Source organism: Myotis yumanensis, unplaced genomic scaffold (assembly GCF_028538775.1).
Source record: "Myotis yumanensis isolate MYYU_CA2020_CCGP unplaced genomic scaffold, mMyoYum1.0.hap1 SCAF_4, whole genome shotgun sequence".
Lineage (NCBI taxonomy): Eukaryota > Metazoa > Chordata > Mammalia > Chiroptera > Vespertilionidae > Myotis > Myotis yumanensis.
Window position 1 is genome coordinate 95,695,907 of NW_027223755.1, and position 14,299 is coordinate 95,710,205.

The 14,299-nt window shown below is 48.7% G+C and overlaps 1 protein-coding gene across 1 annotated transcript in view; it reads left to right on the forward strand.

The window, feature by feature from the left end:
• USP7 (ubiquitin specific peptidase 7) overlaps positions 1-10,833 on the forward strand; it is a 70,224-nt gene extending 59,391 nt beyond the window's left edge. The window contains exons 17-31 of the mRNA XM_070413001.1: positions 73-174; positions 339-444; positions 1,796-1,888; positions 1,976-2,043; positions 2,383-2,483; positions 3,302-3,455; positions 4,030-4,097; positions 4,589-4,697; positions 4,790-4,867; positions 6,353-6,453; positions 7,429-7,528; positions 8,399-8,518; positions 8,803-8,874; positions 8,994-9,084; positions 9,540-10,833. Of these exons, the coding sequence (XP_070269102.1) occupies positions 73-174; positions 339-444; positions 1,796-1,888; positions 1,976-2,043; positions 2,383-2,483; positions 3,302-3,455; positions 4,030-4,097; positions 4,589-4,697; positions 4,790-4,867; positions 6,353-6,453; positions 7,429-7,528; positions 8,399-8,518; positions 8,803-8,874; positions 8,994-9,084; positions 9,540-9,646 (1,470 nt within the window). The 3' untranslated portion in view covers positions 9,647-10,833. The remainder of the gene's footprint in view (positions 1-72; positions 175-338; positions 445-1,795; positions 1,889-1,975; positions 2,044-2,382; positions 2,484-3,301; positions 3,456-4,029; positions 4,098-4,588; positions 4,698-4,789; positions 4,868-6,352; positions 6,454-7,428; positions 7,529-8,398; positions 8,519-8,802; positions 8,875-8,993; positions 9,085-9,539) is intronic.
• Positions 10,834-14,299: the final 3,466 nt, after the last annotated feature.

A 14,299-nucleotide genomic window follows, 5' to 3' on the forward strand; every position in this document is an offset into this window, starting at 1 on the left:
AGGCATAGAATGGTTACAGTGATACAGAAATAAAATATGAATTAACTTTCTTTTCATTTAATTTTTTTCCAGGGGTTTCCACAAGATCAAATTCGATTATGGCCCATGCAAGCGAGGAGCAATGGAACCAAACGACCGGCGATGTTAGATAATGAGGCCGATGGCAACAAAACAGTGAGTGTTGTTGACCGCTGCACACCTCAGCGTGCTCCGCTGCTGGGGCTGCAGCATGCCTCCCCTGTGGTCCAGTCGGATACGTTTCTTCAGTACACGAGTATAGCTTTTCACTCTCACTCTGCATTAAAATTTTCTAAAATTGGCATCTCTTTTGGAAATAGATGATTGAACTCAGTGATAATGAAAACCCTTGGACAATATTCCTGGAAACAGTTGATCCGGAGCTGGCCGCTACTGGAGCAACGTTACCCAAGTTTGATAAAGATCGTAAGTGCCCACCAAACACCCAGCCACCATCAGGGCAGTGTAGTTGGGTTCCTGGGCCATCGTTCCACATATTGCCTTAAATGTTATTCCCTTGCAAAAAAATCTTAGTAATTCCAAAAATGCTCATAAACCCCTGTTGTGGTCGAGGCTCCATGATGTAGTCAAGTAGGACTGGCCATGGGCTGTAGTGTCCGGGAGCAGAGGAGGGGAAGCAGTTTTGAGGCGTCATGTTCCATCTTCAGTCGTGGCCCCATGTTTGCTGATCACATTGGTCCTTTATATACCGGCAGATCACACAGAGCAGGCATTGCAGCCTCTCTCTTAAGGGCCAGGTGTAAATACAGTGGACTCTTGCATGGCATGGGCTTGAGCTGCATGGGCCTACTTATATGTGGATTATTTATTTATTTATTTTATATTTTATTGGTTTTTTACAGAGAGGAAGGGAGAGAGATAGAGAGTTAGAAACATCCATGAGAGAGAAACATCGATCAGCTGCCTCCTGCACATCTCCTACTGGGGATGTGCCCGCAACCCAGGCACATGCCCTTGACCTGAATCGAACCTGGGACCCTTCAGTCCTCAGGCCTACGCTCTATCCACTGAGCCAAACCGGTTTCGGCTATATGTGGATTTTTTAAAAAGTGCTGTATTTTCCTCATGATTTCCTTAATAATCTTTCTCTAGCTTACTTATTGGGAGAATATAGTATATGAAACATACATAAAATATGTGCTAATCAACGGTTTATGTTATCCATCAGGCTTCCGTTCAACAGGAGGCTATTAATACGTTTTCGGAGAGTCAGACGTTACATATGGATTTGTAACTGCTTGGGGGATTTCCCTAACACCCAAGTTGTTAAGCGTCAACTGTAGTTCATGCCTTGTGGGCCATCTGGTTTTTGCCTGGCATTGTAGCAGGAAAGTGGCCACAGAGGATGTATATAAATGGACAGTCTAGCTGTATTGCAGCACTACTTTATATGAAAAGCAGGTGGATCAGATTTTGCTATAAGATTGTTTTTATTGCTGTAAGTGGTCACCTCTCTAGTGTAGCGAAGTCATACAACCCTACCATTATTCCCATGACATCACCTAGCCATCTAGTTAGTAGCAGATCTTGAAACTAGGATTTCTAAGCTCACTGCCCCAATTCCACCTTCACTGCGTCACATGGAGTGTTCCCCAGGGGTTTGATGCTTGGAGTGAGGGAGTAGTCACAAGCCTGGTCTGACACAGTTTTAGGCACAGTAAGCTGTCATTTCAGTGCCTTACTAAGTTTACTATGACTGTTTTAACAGTATACTGAGAGGTAAGACGCTAACAAAACCTGTTTATGAACCTTGTAGATGATGTGATGTTGTTTTTGAAGATGTATGATCCCAAAACACGGAGCTTGAACTACTGTGGGCACATCTACACGCCAATATCCTGTAAAATACGTAAGTCCTGCTGCGCTCACCTCTGCCTTGATTCTTCTGTAGTTGTGGTGTATTACAGCTTTGCATTCTTTTCTTTCTCTCTCCTAGGTGACTTGCTCCCGGTTATGTGTGACAGAGCAGGATTTATCCAAGATACTAGCCTTATCCTCTATGAGGTTTGGATGGTTTATTTTTCTATAATCAGTGTATTGTTAGCAGATAGGAGAGGAATTTTTTTGCTTGTTTGACTGTCCCTGTATTTGTTATGGGTAATGTCTACTGTTGAGGTGACCTTGAGTTTAGGATCACATTTGTAGATTTGTGATTTTTTACCAATTGAGGATCGATCAGTGATTATTACATCTGTACGGATATTAATATTTCCCATTAGCTTTTTAACATACTAAAAATACATGGCTGATAGAATTGGGTGTAGGGAAAATACATACAGTGTATGGCCATATTAAACATTAGACAAATGTTGCATTGTAACTATTTCATTTCTTTTACTCTAGGAAGTTAAACCGAATTTAACGGAAAGAATTCAGGACTATGACGTGTCTCTTGATAAAGCCCTGGATGAGCTAATGGATGGTGATATTATAGTGTTTCAGAAGTATGTACTTTTTGAAGGATTTGATCACTTTGTACTGGTAGCAGAAAATTTTTTTCCAAGTCCTGTAACACTAACAAGATTGTGTTGACACCCCGAGTCAGGTGTTGTTTGAAATGCCTCACAATGCTGACAGACGCTGGCTGTCTCTGGGTCTTGGAATTAGGTATTGAGCGTTTTCATCAATGCTCTGATTACCTAAAAATGTCTACAGTGAGCATGAGCACTGTTAGCACGGCTGCAAAGGTCTTTGTGAAATAGGAAGATAGTATTTCTTCCCTTAAAACATAGGGTATTTCTTAGAATGCAGCTACTTAGGTAATTGATTTAAACCTGCATGTTAAACTAGCAGGTCTGAGGTCTTAGTCTGAAAGCAGCCCGGCGTTGCCTTTTTCTTGCTGTTAAAGCGTCTGGTGAGGTGGCCCTGGCATAGGGTGTGGGCAGGCCACTTTTGTCGTGTCCTGCTGCCTTGGCCTGAAAGTGCCTTGGTCAGGGAGCAGGCTGTGCCACAGGCTGTGTGGGCCCCACACTTCACCGCAGCCCTTCCCCTTGTCTGTAGAGAAGAGGCTCCGGTTTCTGTATTGCAGTCAGGACGGCAAGCAGCACTGTGCCTATCTCAGGCACACCTTCTGTGCTTGATGGCCTTTCCCCATGGTCCCTGCTTACAAAGGTCACTGGCAGACCCGTGCCCCGCCGCCCCTCCCCCATCCCCCCCCCCCCCCCCCCCCCCCACACACACACACCTTAAAATAGGACCCTGAGCTTCTGTTGGCCTGGGTTTTGATTCAGTCTACAAATGTGTTTTTTTTTCCTCCCCCCAGGGATGACCCTGAGAATGATAACAGTGAATTACCCACCGCAAAAGAATATTTCAGAGACCTCTATCACCGTGTTGATGTCATTTTCTGTGATAAGACAATCCCTAATGATCCTGGATTTGTGGTCACGTTATCAAATAGAATGAATTATTTTCAGGTATTTGATAAAGGCTCTTCTCCCTTCAGATTTTGCACCAGAAAAACCACGTTCTTTTTAAAAAAATGCTTGCTGATGAAGCTGATGGATTTGGTTCAGGAGGAGGAGTTAGTCCTGCTGGTCTGAGGAAATTCCTGACTAAAGTGGGTTGGTGCTAAGATGGCCATGGGACCAAAGCTGTTCTTACCTCAGCCTCCTCATCAGCTACCATGTCCATCTGCACTTGTCCTTCGAAACCCTCTCTACCTGGCACTGTGTGCTTTGGGAGATGATGGTGGTCCATTGCTGCAATTAGAACATGCCAAGTGTGAAGCATTTCAACAATCATCAGGAAATTTAAAAATCTATAGGCTTCACCTTAAGAGTGAAAAAGCCTTTAAAAGTTTATCTTCATCAGATATGCTACTCACATGGTACTCTTAGGTAGTAATTCCTAGGGCACTGGAATGCGGCCACTCATCCCACATCGGGTGAAGATGATGAGGTGCCTCGTTAATAATGATGCTTATAAGCAAATCTAGTGCATTGCCGCAGTGTGCCCTGGCGTTCTGATGTCTGGCTTCTGCCCCCCCAGGTTGCAAAGACAGTTGCACAGAGACTCAACACTGACCCAATGCTGCTCCAGTTTTTCAAATCTCAAGGGTAAGCTACATGCACACACGTGTGTTTGGTCCTTGCTGCGTGCTTTCCATAGTTCATCCAAACATATTGGAGCTAATTTTAATAAGTAGCTGGCCACATCGCCTGACATACCATTTCTTGCTTAGCTTCAGATACAGAATTGTCACCCCTCATATCTTGACCACACTACTCCAAGATGTCAAAATAATTGGCAGCCTCATCGCGAGTCAGACTTACTTTAGATACATCATCAGTAAACACATCCCCCACCTGTCAGCTGGGTCCGTCCCAGCCAGACTTCTGTGTGCTGTGCCACCATTGCAGAGAGCACTCGGGTGTGGCAGCCGGCGGGGCGTCGGGCTCGGGAAGTAGGAACATTCAGTGGAACGGTGTGCCAGGTCCCAATTGCAAGCCTAGGTGCAAGGCCAGTGGTTTGCTTTTCTGCTCAGTCACCGATATTTGTTGTAGGCGAATAAAGAAGTCATTTATTTACATGCTGTTTTCTTGTGTAGTTATAGGGATGGCCCAGGTAACCCTCTTAGACATAATTATGAAGGTACTTTAAGAGATCTTCTACAATTCTTCAAGCCTAGACAACCTAAGAAACTTTACTATCAGCAGGTATGAGTCCAAATTAATGTGCCCGTGGGTCATGAGGAGCAGCCTTGGGTTTTGTGGAAGCACATCTAACAGGGTCTCTCTTTCCTTCACAGCTGAAGATGAAAATCACAGACTTTGAAAACAGGCGAAGTTTTAAGTGTATATGGTTAAACAGCCAATTTAGGGAAGAGGTAAGTTTTTTTTTTAATGATATGAATCTTCATTTTTATTGGAGCTTGTCTATGGTTTCTGTCTCTCTAGACCTTGATAACTAAAACAACAAAAGAAAGCAAGAGGAGTGATAGCCTTGTAGCGACCCCTGGGTCCAGAGTTGGAGAGCCCATGTTTGTGTCCTCCTGCCACCACCTCATCTGCCTGACCCTCCAGGACTGCTTTTCTTAAGATGTTTGGACATCTTAAGTTGATGCACTGCTGCTTGGCCGGAGCAGTATTTTCCTCAAACCCCGTCAGGCCTCAGTGAGGGCAGCCGGCCTGCAAGTGAGCTGACACTGACTGTGTGGGCTGCTCCCGTGGCCTGTGCTTGTTGCATACAGAAGGCATGTGCAGCCACACTTTAGGTGGTTCTAGGAAGTGCGACTGCTGGGATTCCAAATCCTTTTCACCGTTCTTGCTCGGCCAATTTTGAGGGAAAAGTTGAGTCACATGCCACAGACATTCACGCGTATATGCAGTTGATCAGTCAGGCTTAAATTGTAAAGCCTCCTGCTGCTCATGGCCTAGATTAATCAGCCTTCTTTCTCACTGTGCTGGGATCGGAAAGGCTTGTAGGTGATCTTTCAGGGGGTCATTTCCTGAGAAGCTGCTCTGGAAGTGGCAAACTTTTCACACCATGGTGGCATTTTTTTTTTTTTTTAATATATTTTATTGAATTTTTACAGAGAGGAAGGGAGAGAGACAGAGAGCTAGAAACATCGATGAGAGAGAAACACCAATCAACTGCCTCCCGCACATCTCCCACTGGGGATGTGCCGGCAACCCGGGCACATGCCCCTGACCGGAATCGAACCCGGGACCCTTGAGTCCGCAGGCCGACGCTCTATCCACTGAGCCAAACCGGCTTCGGCCATGGTGGCATTTTTGTTTGTTTTTTATTACTGGATTCATTGGGATAACATTGGTTAATAAAAGTATAGGTTTCAGATAACCAGAAAGTGACATTTTTATTGTTGTTAATCCTCACCTGTGGATATTTTTCCATTGATTTTTAGAGAGAGTTGAAGGGAGGTGTAGAGAGAGAAAGAGAGAGAAATATCAATGTGAGAGAGACATTGATTGGTTGCCTCCCGCATGTGCCCGGACCAGGGCCAGGGATTGAGCCTGTATCTGAGGTGTGTGCCCTTGACGGGAATCAAACCCAGGACCCTTCAGTCCACGGGTTGATACTCTATTTACTGAGCCAAACCTGGGCTCAGGGCAAAAGTGGCACTTCTTAAAGTCCCCTCAGTACTTGGTGGGCTCCAGGTTTGAGCAGATGGTCTGAGTGAGGTCTCACACCAGGGGCCCTCATGGCTGGAATGTAAGTTAGAGAGTCCTGGGAGCTAGAGACAGCTGAGGACATCTATTGCTGTGTTTTCTTTCTTCAAGCAAAATTGGTTTGCTGTAGCAGATCCTTTATGTTTTCTTTAAAGCATGTGTTTCATCTTGTCATTTCTTAGGAAATAACACTATATCCAGACAAGCACGGGTGTGTCCGGGACCTGTTAGAAGAATGTAAAAAGGCTGTAGAGCTTGGGGAGAAGGCATCAGGGAAACTTAGGCAAGTATTTCCTGGAGCCCTTGGTGGCGGGAGGAGTGCTGACCAGCCCCAGCCCTACAGTGTGCTGGTGGACACAGCACAGCCAGAGCCCTATGCCTGTTGCCAGACTCCTCTCTCAGCTGGTTTTTCACAGCAGTTTTTAAATATTTCACAGTTAAGCCATCTTTTGCTCCTTTCCTTCCAGTCTCCTGATGTTAACTACCTATAGTAAAAATGTGTGCTTCAGGTAGGAACGCCAAGCAGAGGAAGGATGTGATTACAATAGAATGATAACTGGAACTGGGAAAAGCTGCTGGGATTGCATTTGTGAAATTGGGCAACGTTCAGGCTGTGGACAGAAGCCACAGATGTGATGAGCAGTTTTTATTTCAGAGACCTGGGTGCTTTTCTTTTAATCCTCACCTGAGGATATTTTTTCCATTGATATTTTTTGAGAGAGTGGAGGGGAGGATGCAGGAGAGAGAGAGAAACATTGATTTGAGAGAGATGAATCAATTGGTTGTCTCCCGCATGCGCCCTTCGGTCCGAGTGCGGATGCACCAACCACTGAGCCAAACTGGACAGGGCTGGGCGCTTTTCTTATGTCGCCACACAGTCAGCTCAGGACAAAACTGCCCTTGTGGCTATTGGCTCCCAGCATGTTTTTTCTCTAATTTTAATATTTGGAGCCCTTTGTCCTCCAAAGGCTCGGTGAGAACAGCTTCACCAGTCCTGCCTCGCGTGGGTTTAGAGGGAGATTCATCAGCTCCAGGGACTCGGCCTCACCGAGGCTTGAGGTCACTCGCCTTGAATCACACGCTCGAGGGGCCACCTGGCCAGTGTTGTGCCCTCTCCCATGGGTGCCTGCTTTTGACTTTTCCAGTCTTTTAAAAAGAAAGACGACAAGTAAATGTTGATAGCTTTATAATAAGAAAAAAATTTGTTAGTGTGTTTTCCCATGAATTTATATCTTTCACCCCTATCCTGTTTATACAGGCTGCTAGAAATTGTAAGCTACAAAATTATTGGTGTGCACCAAGAAGACGAGCTATTAGAATGTTTATCTCCTGCAACGAGTAGAACGTTTCGAATAGAGGTAACTGCCCTGCTCTTGGCTCCAGGGAGAGTTTTGAGTCCGTGGTGGGTGGGGCAGCTGTCAGTGGCTTGCTGATTGTCTTACTGTGGTAAATCCTAAATACCGTACTGGGTACCATTTTAAATGTACATTTCAATGGCATTAGGCACATCCACACCATCTATTGCCACAATCCCCATCTTCCCCCAGTAAAACTCCATACCCACTAACATCTCCCTCCGCCGGCCCCTGGAAACCACCATCCCACTCTCTGAATTTGACTACCCTAGGTACCTCATTTAAGTACAATCATATATAGTCTTTGTACTTATACATTAATTTTAGATATGGGCCACCAGACAAATTTATTCAGAAACTGGGTCCCTGTTGGTTTCTAGAGTTGCTGAAATTACCACAGTAACTGGAAAAAAAAAATTATTTGGTGTCTTAAAACCCATCATTTTCCTTAAAAAAAAAAACTTGGATATTTTCTGGCTCTGAATTCTTTTTTTTTTTTTTTTTTTAATATATTTTATTGATTTTTTACAGAGAGGAAGGGAGAGAGAGAGAGAGTTAGAAACATCGATGAGAGAGAAACATCGATCAGCTGCCTCCTGCACACTCCCCACTGGGGATGTGCTCGCAACCCAGGTACATGCCCTTGACCGGAATCGAACCTGGGACCTTTCAGTCCGCAGGCCGAAGCTCTATCCACTGAGCCAAACCGGTTTCGGCCTGGCTCTGAATTCTTACCATTCTAACAAGCCCCAAACATAGCATTTTGGCAAAAAAATAATGACCTAATCGCCTCATTGCAGGAGCAGGTCAGAATTAAAGTGTTTTGTCTGCATCAGGTGCTTTACTCTGTTCCCTGTGTTTAACTGTCCCCAGGAAATACCTTTGGACCAGGTAGACATAGATAAGGAAAATGAGATGCTGATCACAGTGGCACATTTCCACAAGGAGGTGTTTGGGACGTTTGGAATCCCTTTTTTGCTGAGGATACACCAGGTGAGCTTTTACAGGTAACAGGTTGAGAACGCATGTCAAAACTTGAAACCAGGGGATTGTCAAGGGCGGGAAAAAAAAGGAGACATATGTAATACTCTTTGTAATACTTTAAGCAATAAAACAATAAAAAAAAAAAACTTGAAACCTCGCCCCCTTTTGGATTAGCATTGCTAAATCTAGCTTCCTGCCTCGGTGGGCAGACCATGGGCTTTGGTGGCGTCCCCATGGGCCGTGAACGCTGGTGCACACAGGTACGTGAGCACAGCGTCCTCCTGTGTCCGCAGGGCGAGCATTTCAGAGAAGTCATGAAGCGGATTCAGAGCCTGCTAGACATCCAGGAGAAGGAGTTTGAGAAGGTACGCGCGTGCTGGACGAGTAATCAGCGAGCAGCATGCTGGAGGCTTCCTGGGAGAGCGGCCTAGACTCTGCAGAGGCACCCCCAGTTCATGGAGGAGTTTTCATTTTTGTCTTTTAGTTTAAATTTGCCATTGTGATGATGGGCCGGCACCAATACATAAATGAAGATGAGTACGAAGTAAACTTGAAAGACTTTGAACCTCAGCCTGGTAAGAGCCCTCCCACTGCTTTCCTTCCGTGTGGGGGAGGTCCAACCGGCCAGCGGTAAGTAGCTGGAGGTGGAGAGCTCGGGGTCGAGTCCCCTGCCCATTTCCACAGCGGGGCGGCCTGGGCTTGCTGACCTCCTTTGTGATGGGAGGAACAGTAGCCTGAACCCATCGAGTCTCTTAAGGATTACAAGGTGGCTTGCGTCACGTGGTGGCTGAAAGAACTAAGCTCCAAGGTCGAGGTGTGAAGGCTCCGTGTGGTTGGCAGGCTCTGGCAGAGCTGCCCGTAGAAGCTGCCGAGGCAGGCAGGCAGGGTGTGGGCGCGTTTGGCTCAAGCCCCAGCCTCGCTGTGAACCCACACCTGGTCGCTGTGAACCCACACTTGCTTGTGTGGCCACCCCAGGTATAGGGGTCCTGGTACTTGTTCTGTGGTCTCATCGCCCCTCTTTCCCCACCAGGTAACATGTCTCACCCGCGGCCGTGGCTAGGGCTCGACCACTTCAACAAAGCCCCAAAGAGAAGTCGCTACACTTACCTTGAAAAGGCCATTAAAATCCATAACTGACTTCCTCACCCGTGCGTGCAAGGCGAGGACCGCGTGTGGGTGTGCCCCTTTAACAGCGAGGACTCTGGCACACGTGCACTCTAGCGAGTCTTCCGAGGAGGATTTGCTGCTGGTGTTCATTTTATTTTGTTGAGGCTGTTCAGTTTGGCTTCTCTGTATCTATTGACTGCCCTTTTTGAGCAAAATGAAGGTGTTTTTATAAAGCTTGGATGCCAATGAGAGTTATTTTATGGTAACTACATGCAAGGCAACTGTCAGCATTCGGGGAGAAGAGGTTAGTGGGACGCGTGGCGCTGGCAGGAGGTCTCTAGTCTGTCTAGTTGGCAGAAGCTGCCTGGCTGCCTGCTGGGGGTCCCGGCCTCCACCCGCAGCCAGGAAGTCGTATGTTTAGGCTCGTCTGACGTATTTCCTTCAGTTATATTTCAATGGCCTTTTGTGCATCTGTAAAGGCAAAACAGAGAAACTCACAAGCTAATAAATAGCACTCTTTCCTTCACTGCGTGTCCTGTCGCCCCTTCCTCAGTCCTCTCCCAGCCGCCTGGGTCTTTCCATAAACTGTCTCACTTCCGTCAGCCACTGCTGCTCTGCAGCCCATTGCAGAGTGGGGGCACGGAGTAGTCTGACAGCCGTTCTGGGGTCTTTTATTAAATGGAAAGCACTGTTAATTACAATTAAGGTGTATAAGCTGCCTGTGGGCAGACTGATCTCACGTTCATACAAGCAGGTGAAAGATTATACATAGAATTTCCTTAAACACAACAGATGAACAAGAGAGCCTTTTAGCAAAGAGGGCATGCTCACTAGTGGTAGTAAGCTGTTGACTTTGTATAAAAGTTAAAAGAAAAAAAAAACAGGAAAAATGAAATTGTATATTTAATGAATGAACATGTACAATTTACTGCTGGGAGGAGGTGACTTTTTTGTTGGGTGAATCTGCAGGTGACTCACTGATGTTGATATTCATTGTGTGTAGTTTATTTCAGTCCCGACCTTTTATTTTGGAGCTAAATGCCAGCTGCGTGTCTAGTTTTGAGTGCAGTAAAGTAGAATCAGCAGATCACAGTTTTTTTTTCATTCTTTTCCAGTATTTTTTGTTTGTTTCTGTAGCAGCGGTGTACACCAACTCTTCCTGTATATTGCCTTTTTGCTGGAAAATGTTGTATGTTGAATAAAATTTTCTATAAAAATGATAATTCAGTGAGTGATGTGGAAGTTGAGGAAGATTTCTGACCTCCCCCAAAAGGGGCTTGGAAAACCTTTTTATTTATAACAAGGTTTTACTGAGCTGTTTCACCCCCCTCACCCCCACTGCCCCGACCCCCAAATTTCAGTATTGCTGATGTATAGTTCTGCCTTCTTTTTTTTGCCTTTTACTAGTTTCATTTAAGCTTAAGGAATAAGAGGTTTTCCAGGTGAGCACCATGTACAAATAAGAGGACTGGAAATATTGAAATGGTGGAACAGGCTGCTGGCATTTGAGCGGCCATGGCCTGCCTCAGTGGCCTCGCATCCCACCCCAGTGCACTGTTCCTGGTCCCCAGGTGGTCTGTGCCCCGCGATCCCTTTTCAGATTCCACTGGGACGCGTGCTTTCACACCCCTCGCTGCCCTGGGCCGGTGTGTGGATTGCACCGCTCCTCTGTCCAAAGAACATGTTGATTTTTGTGTTTTGGGTTCTGGCTAAGGGTAGATTATATAGTCTTAGGTCACAGACAGAATTCTCCCTGAAGTTATTAAATGAATCTTTTTGCAAAAAACACTTTGCAATGTGGGCGTTTCCTTTGCCATCTACTCCCAGTTTATGGCATCAAGAGTCTTCTGAGTTTCGGGGATAGGGATGGAGACACTGCGTTTCAGGTAGCTGACTCTGACCCCCGAGGTCGTCCCATCCTCTGTCCTCTCCCTCTAAGATGTTGCTGTGTCGTGATGGTGTACCAAGTCCTAGAGCGCTGGGGCCCTGGAACCCACAGTGTGAGGGGAAGGGGCCCACCGCACGTGCACCCAGGAGCGGTGTGCTGGAAGAAGCTCACATTAAATTAAAAGCACACTAGGTGAGGACAGGGCTTGCCATTGCCATCCCTTTAACAGCAGTTCCCAGAGCACCTCCCAGTGTCCCTGCCCATCCAGGGTGGGACTGCCTTTGAAATGATTGCTGGCTTTCTCTAAGAGCTTCAAGTTGGCTGCATTGGAAGTGAGGCACGTATCTGCAGTCGTGTCTGCAAGTGGCCTTCCCTACTAACAAATACGCTTTAACCCGGAGTCTGCCGTGTTGGGAGGTATGGCTTTGGTGCGTAACCCGACGCGAAGGAGAAACAGCTGCAGAGGTGACCCGGGGCCAGAGTTCTGTGGCTGCAGTGAGAACAGGCTGTGTCCAGAACCATCACTCCTTGAGCAAGGCCTTCCCGGGGCTCTCCTCGCCTCGCTTTGCGGCCCGTGTGGTGGTTGGGGTGGGGTGAGGGTGGGGGTTTCTCGTTTGGAGCTGCTGTGCAGTTGAATGCACGATATGCTTTGGGCTCTGCGGGTTGCTGGTCATGGGACACAGCTCTGCACTGCAGCCTGAACACAGCCACCGACGACCCTGCAGTGAGGTGAGGCCGAGCCTGGTGCACTTCATGTACGAAAGAACAGGTAAAAGTCCAAGTTCGCCGGCCCCGGGACTAAGCGGGAAAGGAGCTCCTGGGGGGGATTCCTGGCTGGCTGCAGTGTTTGGTGGTAGGATGGCCCCTGGGGTGGAAGTGCATCGGAATGGAAGCCGCCTTGGCCCTCACTGAACACACTCACGATGCTGTCACGTTAGAGCCACGTTCCGTACGCCTGGGGGTCACTGAGCAGTGTTTCCGGCCATCGGCAGCTGTGCTGTGTGTGACCTGGCTCTCCAGCGTCCTCTGCCACAGCGACTTCACGTGCCTGCCTGTGCAGCAGCCACAGCCACGTGTGGCCAGAATGGCCGAGGGTGTGAACTGCAGCTTGCCATGTGGCTGGTGCCTGCTGTGCTGGGCAAAGCCACTAGTCAGATGTGCCCCTTTGTGGTCTGCCCTGATGAGCTGGAGTTAAATGTGAGACGGAGCACGGGGGCTCTGGTGTTCCTGACCTTCGGGGATGACCAGGAGCTGCATGGGACAGATAGGGACCGAGTCCCCCATTTCCCAATCCCAGCCACGGGCGCGGTGGGGGTGGCAGCTTGTGCTGGCCTTTCCCCTTGCCCACTAGTGAGGAGTGGGCACCCACAGCCCTTCCGGACTCCTTTCTGTGAAGTCGGCATTGGGGTAGGGGTGGCAGGTTCAGGGTCAGCTATGTTCACTCCTTGCAGGCATGCGGGTGCAGGAGGGGCGTAACAGTCTACAACCATCCCCTTCCCCCCACACCCACTCCATCCTGCTTCCTCGCCTCTGTCCACACAGCCTGGGCGTGGCTCAAGGTGATGGCCACTGGGAACGGTAGGCGGTATCCCCAGCTGTGAGAGACTCACTGATGGCAGAGCTGGGTTGGGAGGCCAGCGTCACACCCTCCTCTGTGCTCCCATGATAAGGAAGGTGGGGACGTGTCCTGTCTTGACTCTAGCCACAAGTCAGCAGTCCTCAAACAACCCACCACTGAGCACGCCCCGTCTTGGTTCCCAGCGAGGCATGTGGGCAGCCCAGAGTGACAGGACACGGGCTTGGAGGCTGACCACCTAGCTGGGCTCTCGGTGGCTAAGTACAGAGCTGGCCTTGAAACAACCTCACTGCCACATGCCACCCTGCCCCCAGGTGCCTCAGCAGGAGCTGCAGGCACCCAGGGCAGGGCACTGTCTCCCTCTGAGCGCTGGGCCCTGCTGGACACGCTGTCCCGGCCGCACTGCTGGCAGTTCCCAGCTGGTGCAGAAACAAACCCTGAGCATGGAAAGGCCAAGTCAGCCTTTAGGGAAAGCTGGGCCCAGGGAGACAGTGAGGTCCTGGGGCAGGAGAACCAAGGCCGCCCTGGGACCAGGCTCGGACACTAGGCCACTGAGAAGTGGAAATGATGCTCTGGGCCCAGGTGTCCAAGGCAGCGAGTAGGATTGCCCAAGGAGGGGGGAGGGCTGGGCCGAGGGGACAGACGTGCTTCAGTCTGACGCTTGCTGAATGTGCATCCTGTGCACCTGAGTTTTCAAAGAAGCTGAAAAGTCTGGATTTTCAGTGTGAATTTCCCAATGTTAAAAGTTGACAATATTTTCTTAACATTGGGCCGTCTAATCAGACAGCCTGGGGATTGGTCCAAGGCTCTCGCAAGGGTGTTCCCCGGGCCGGGCAGGGCCCTTGTTGAGGCACTTGGTGTCTGAGCCAGGTGAGTGAAGGAGGGCCCGGGACACCAGCCCCACAGCGGGCAGTGTGCTCATGCGCCGCAGTGGCCCTGCGTCTGCTACGGACGTCGCTGTCATGGGACTACCTGTGAAACTGTCTGGGCATCCAAGTCAAAACCGGCAAGTCGCCTGGCCAGCGTGGGATGAGACACCGGCCTGCGGTCAAGCTCCTCGGATGAATCGGCTCCGGCCGTAGGCAGAGCCAGGCCTGCCCTGTGACCAGCCCGTAAAGCCTGGCCCCCCTGCAGGGGCCTGGGCTTTGTCTCAGCCGGGGATTGGCCAAGTCCCAGCTCAAGACTTCCTCCTCCAGATGGTGGTGGCCGCTGGGCCAGT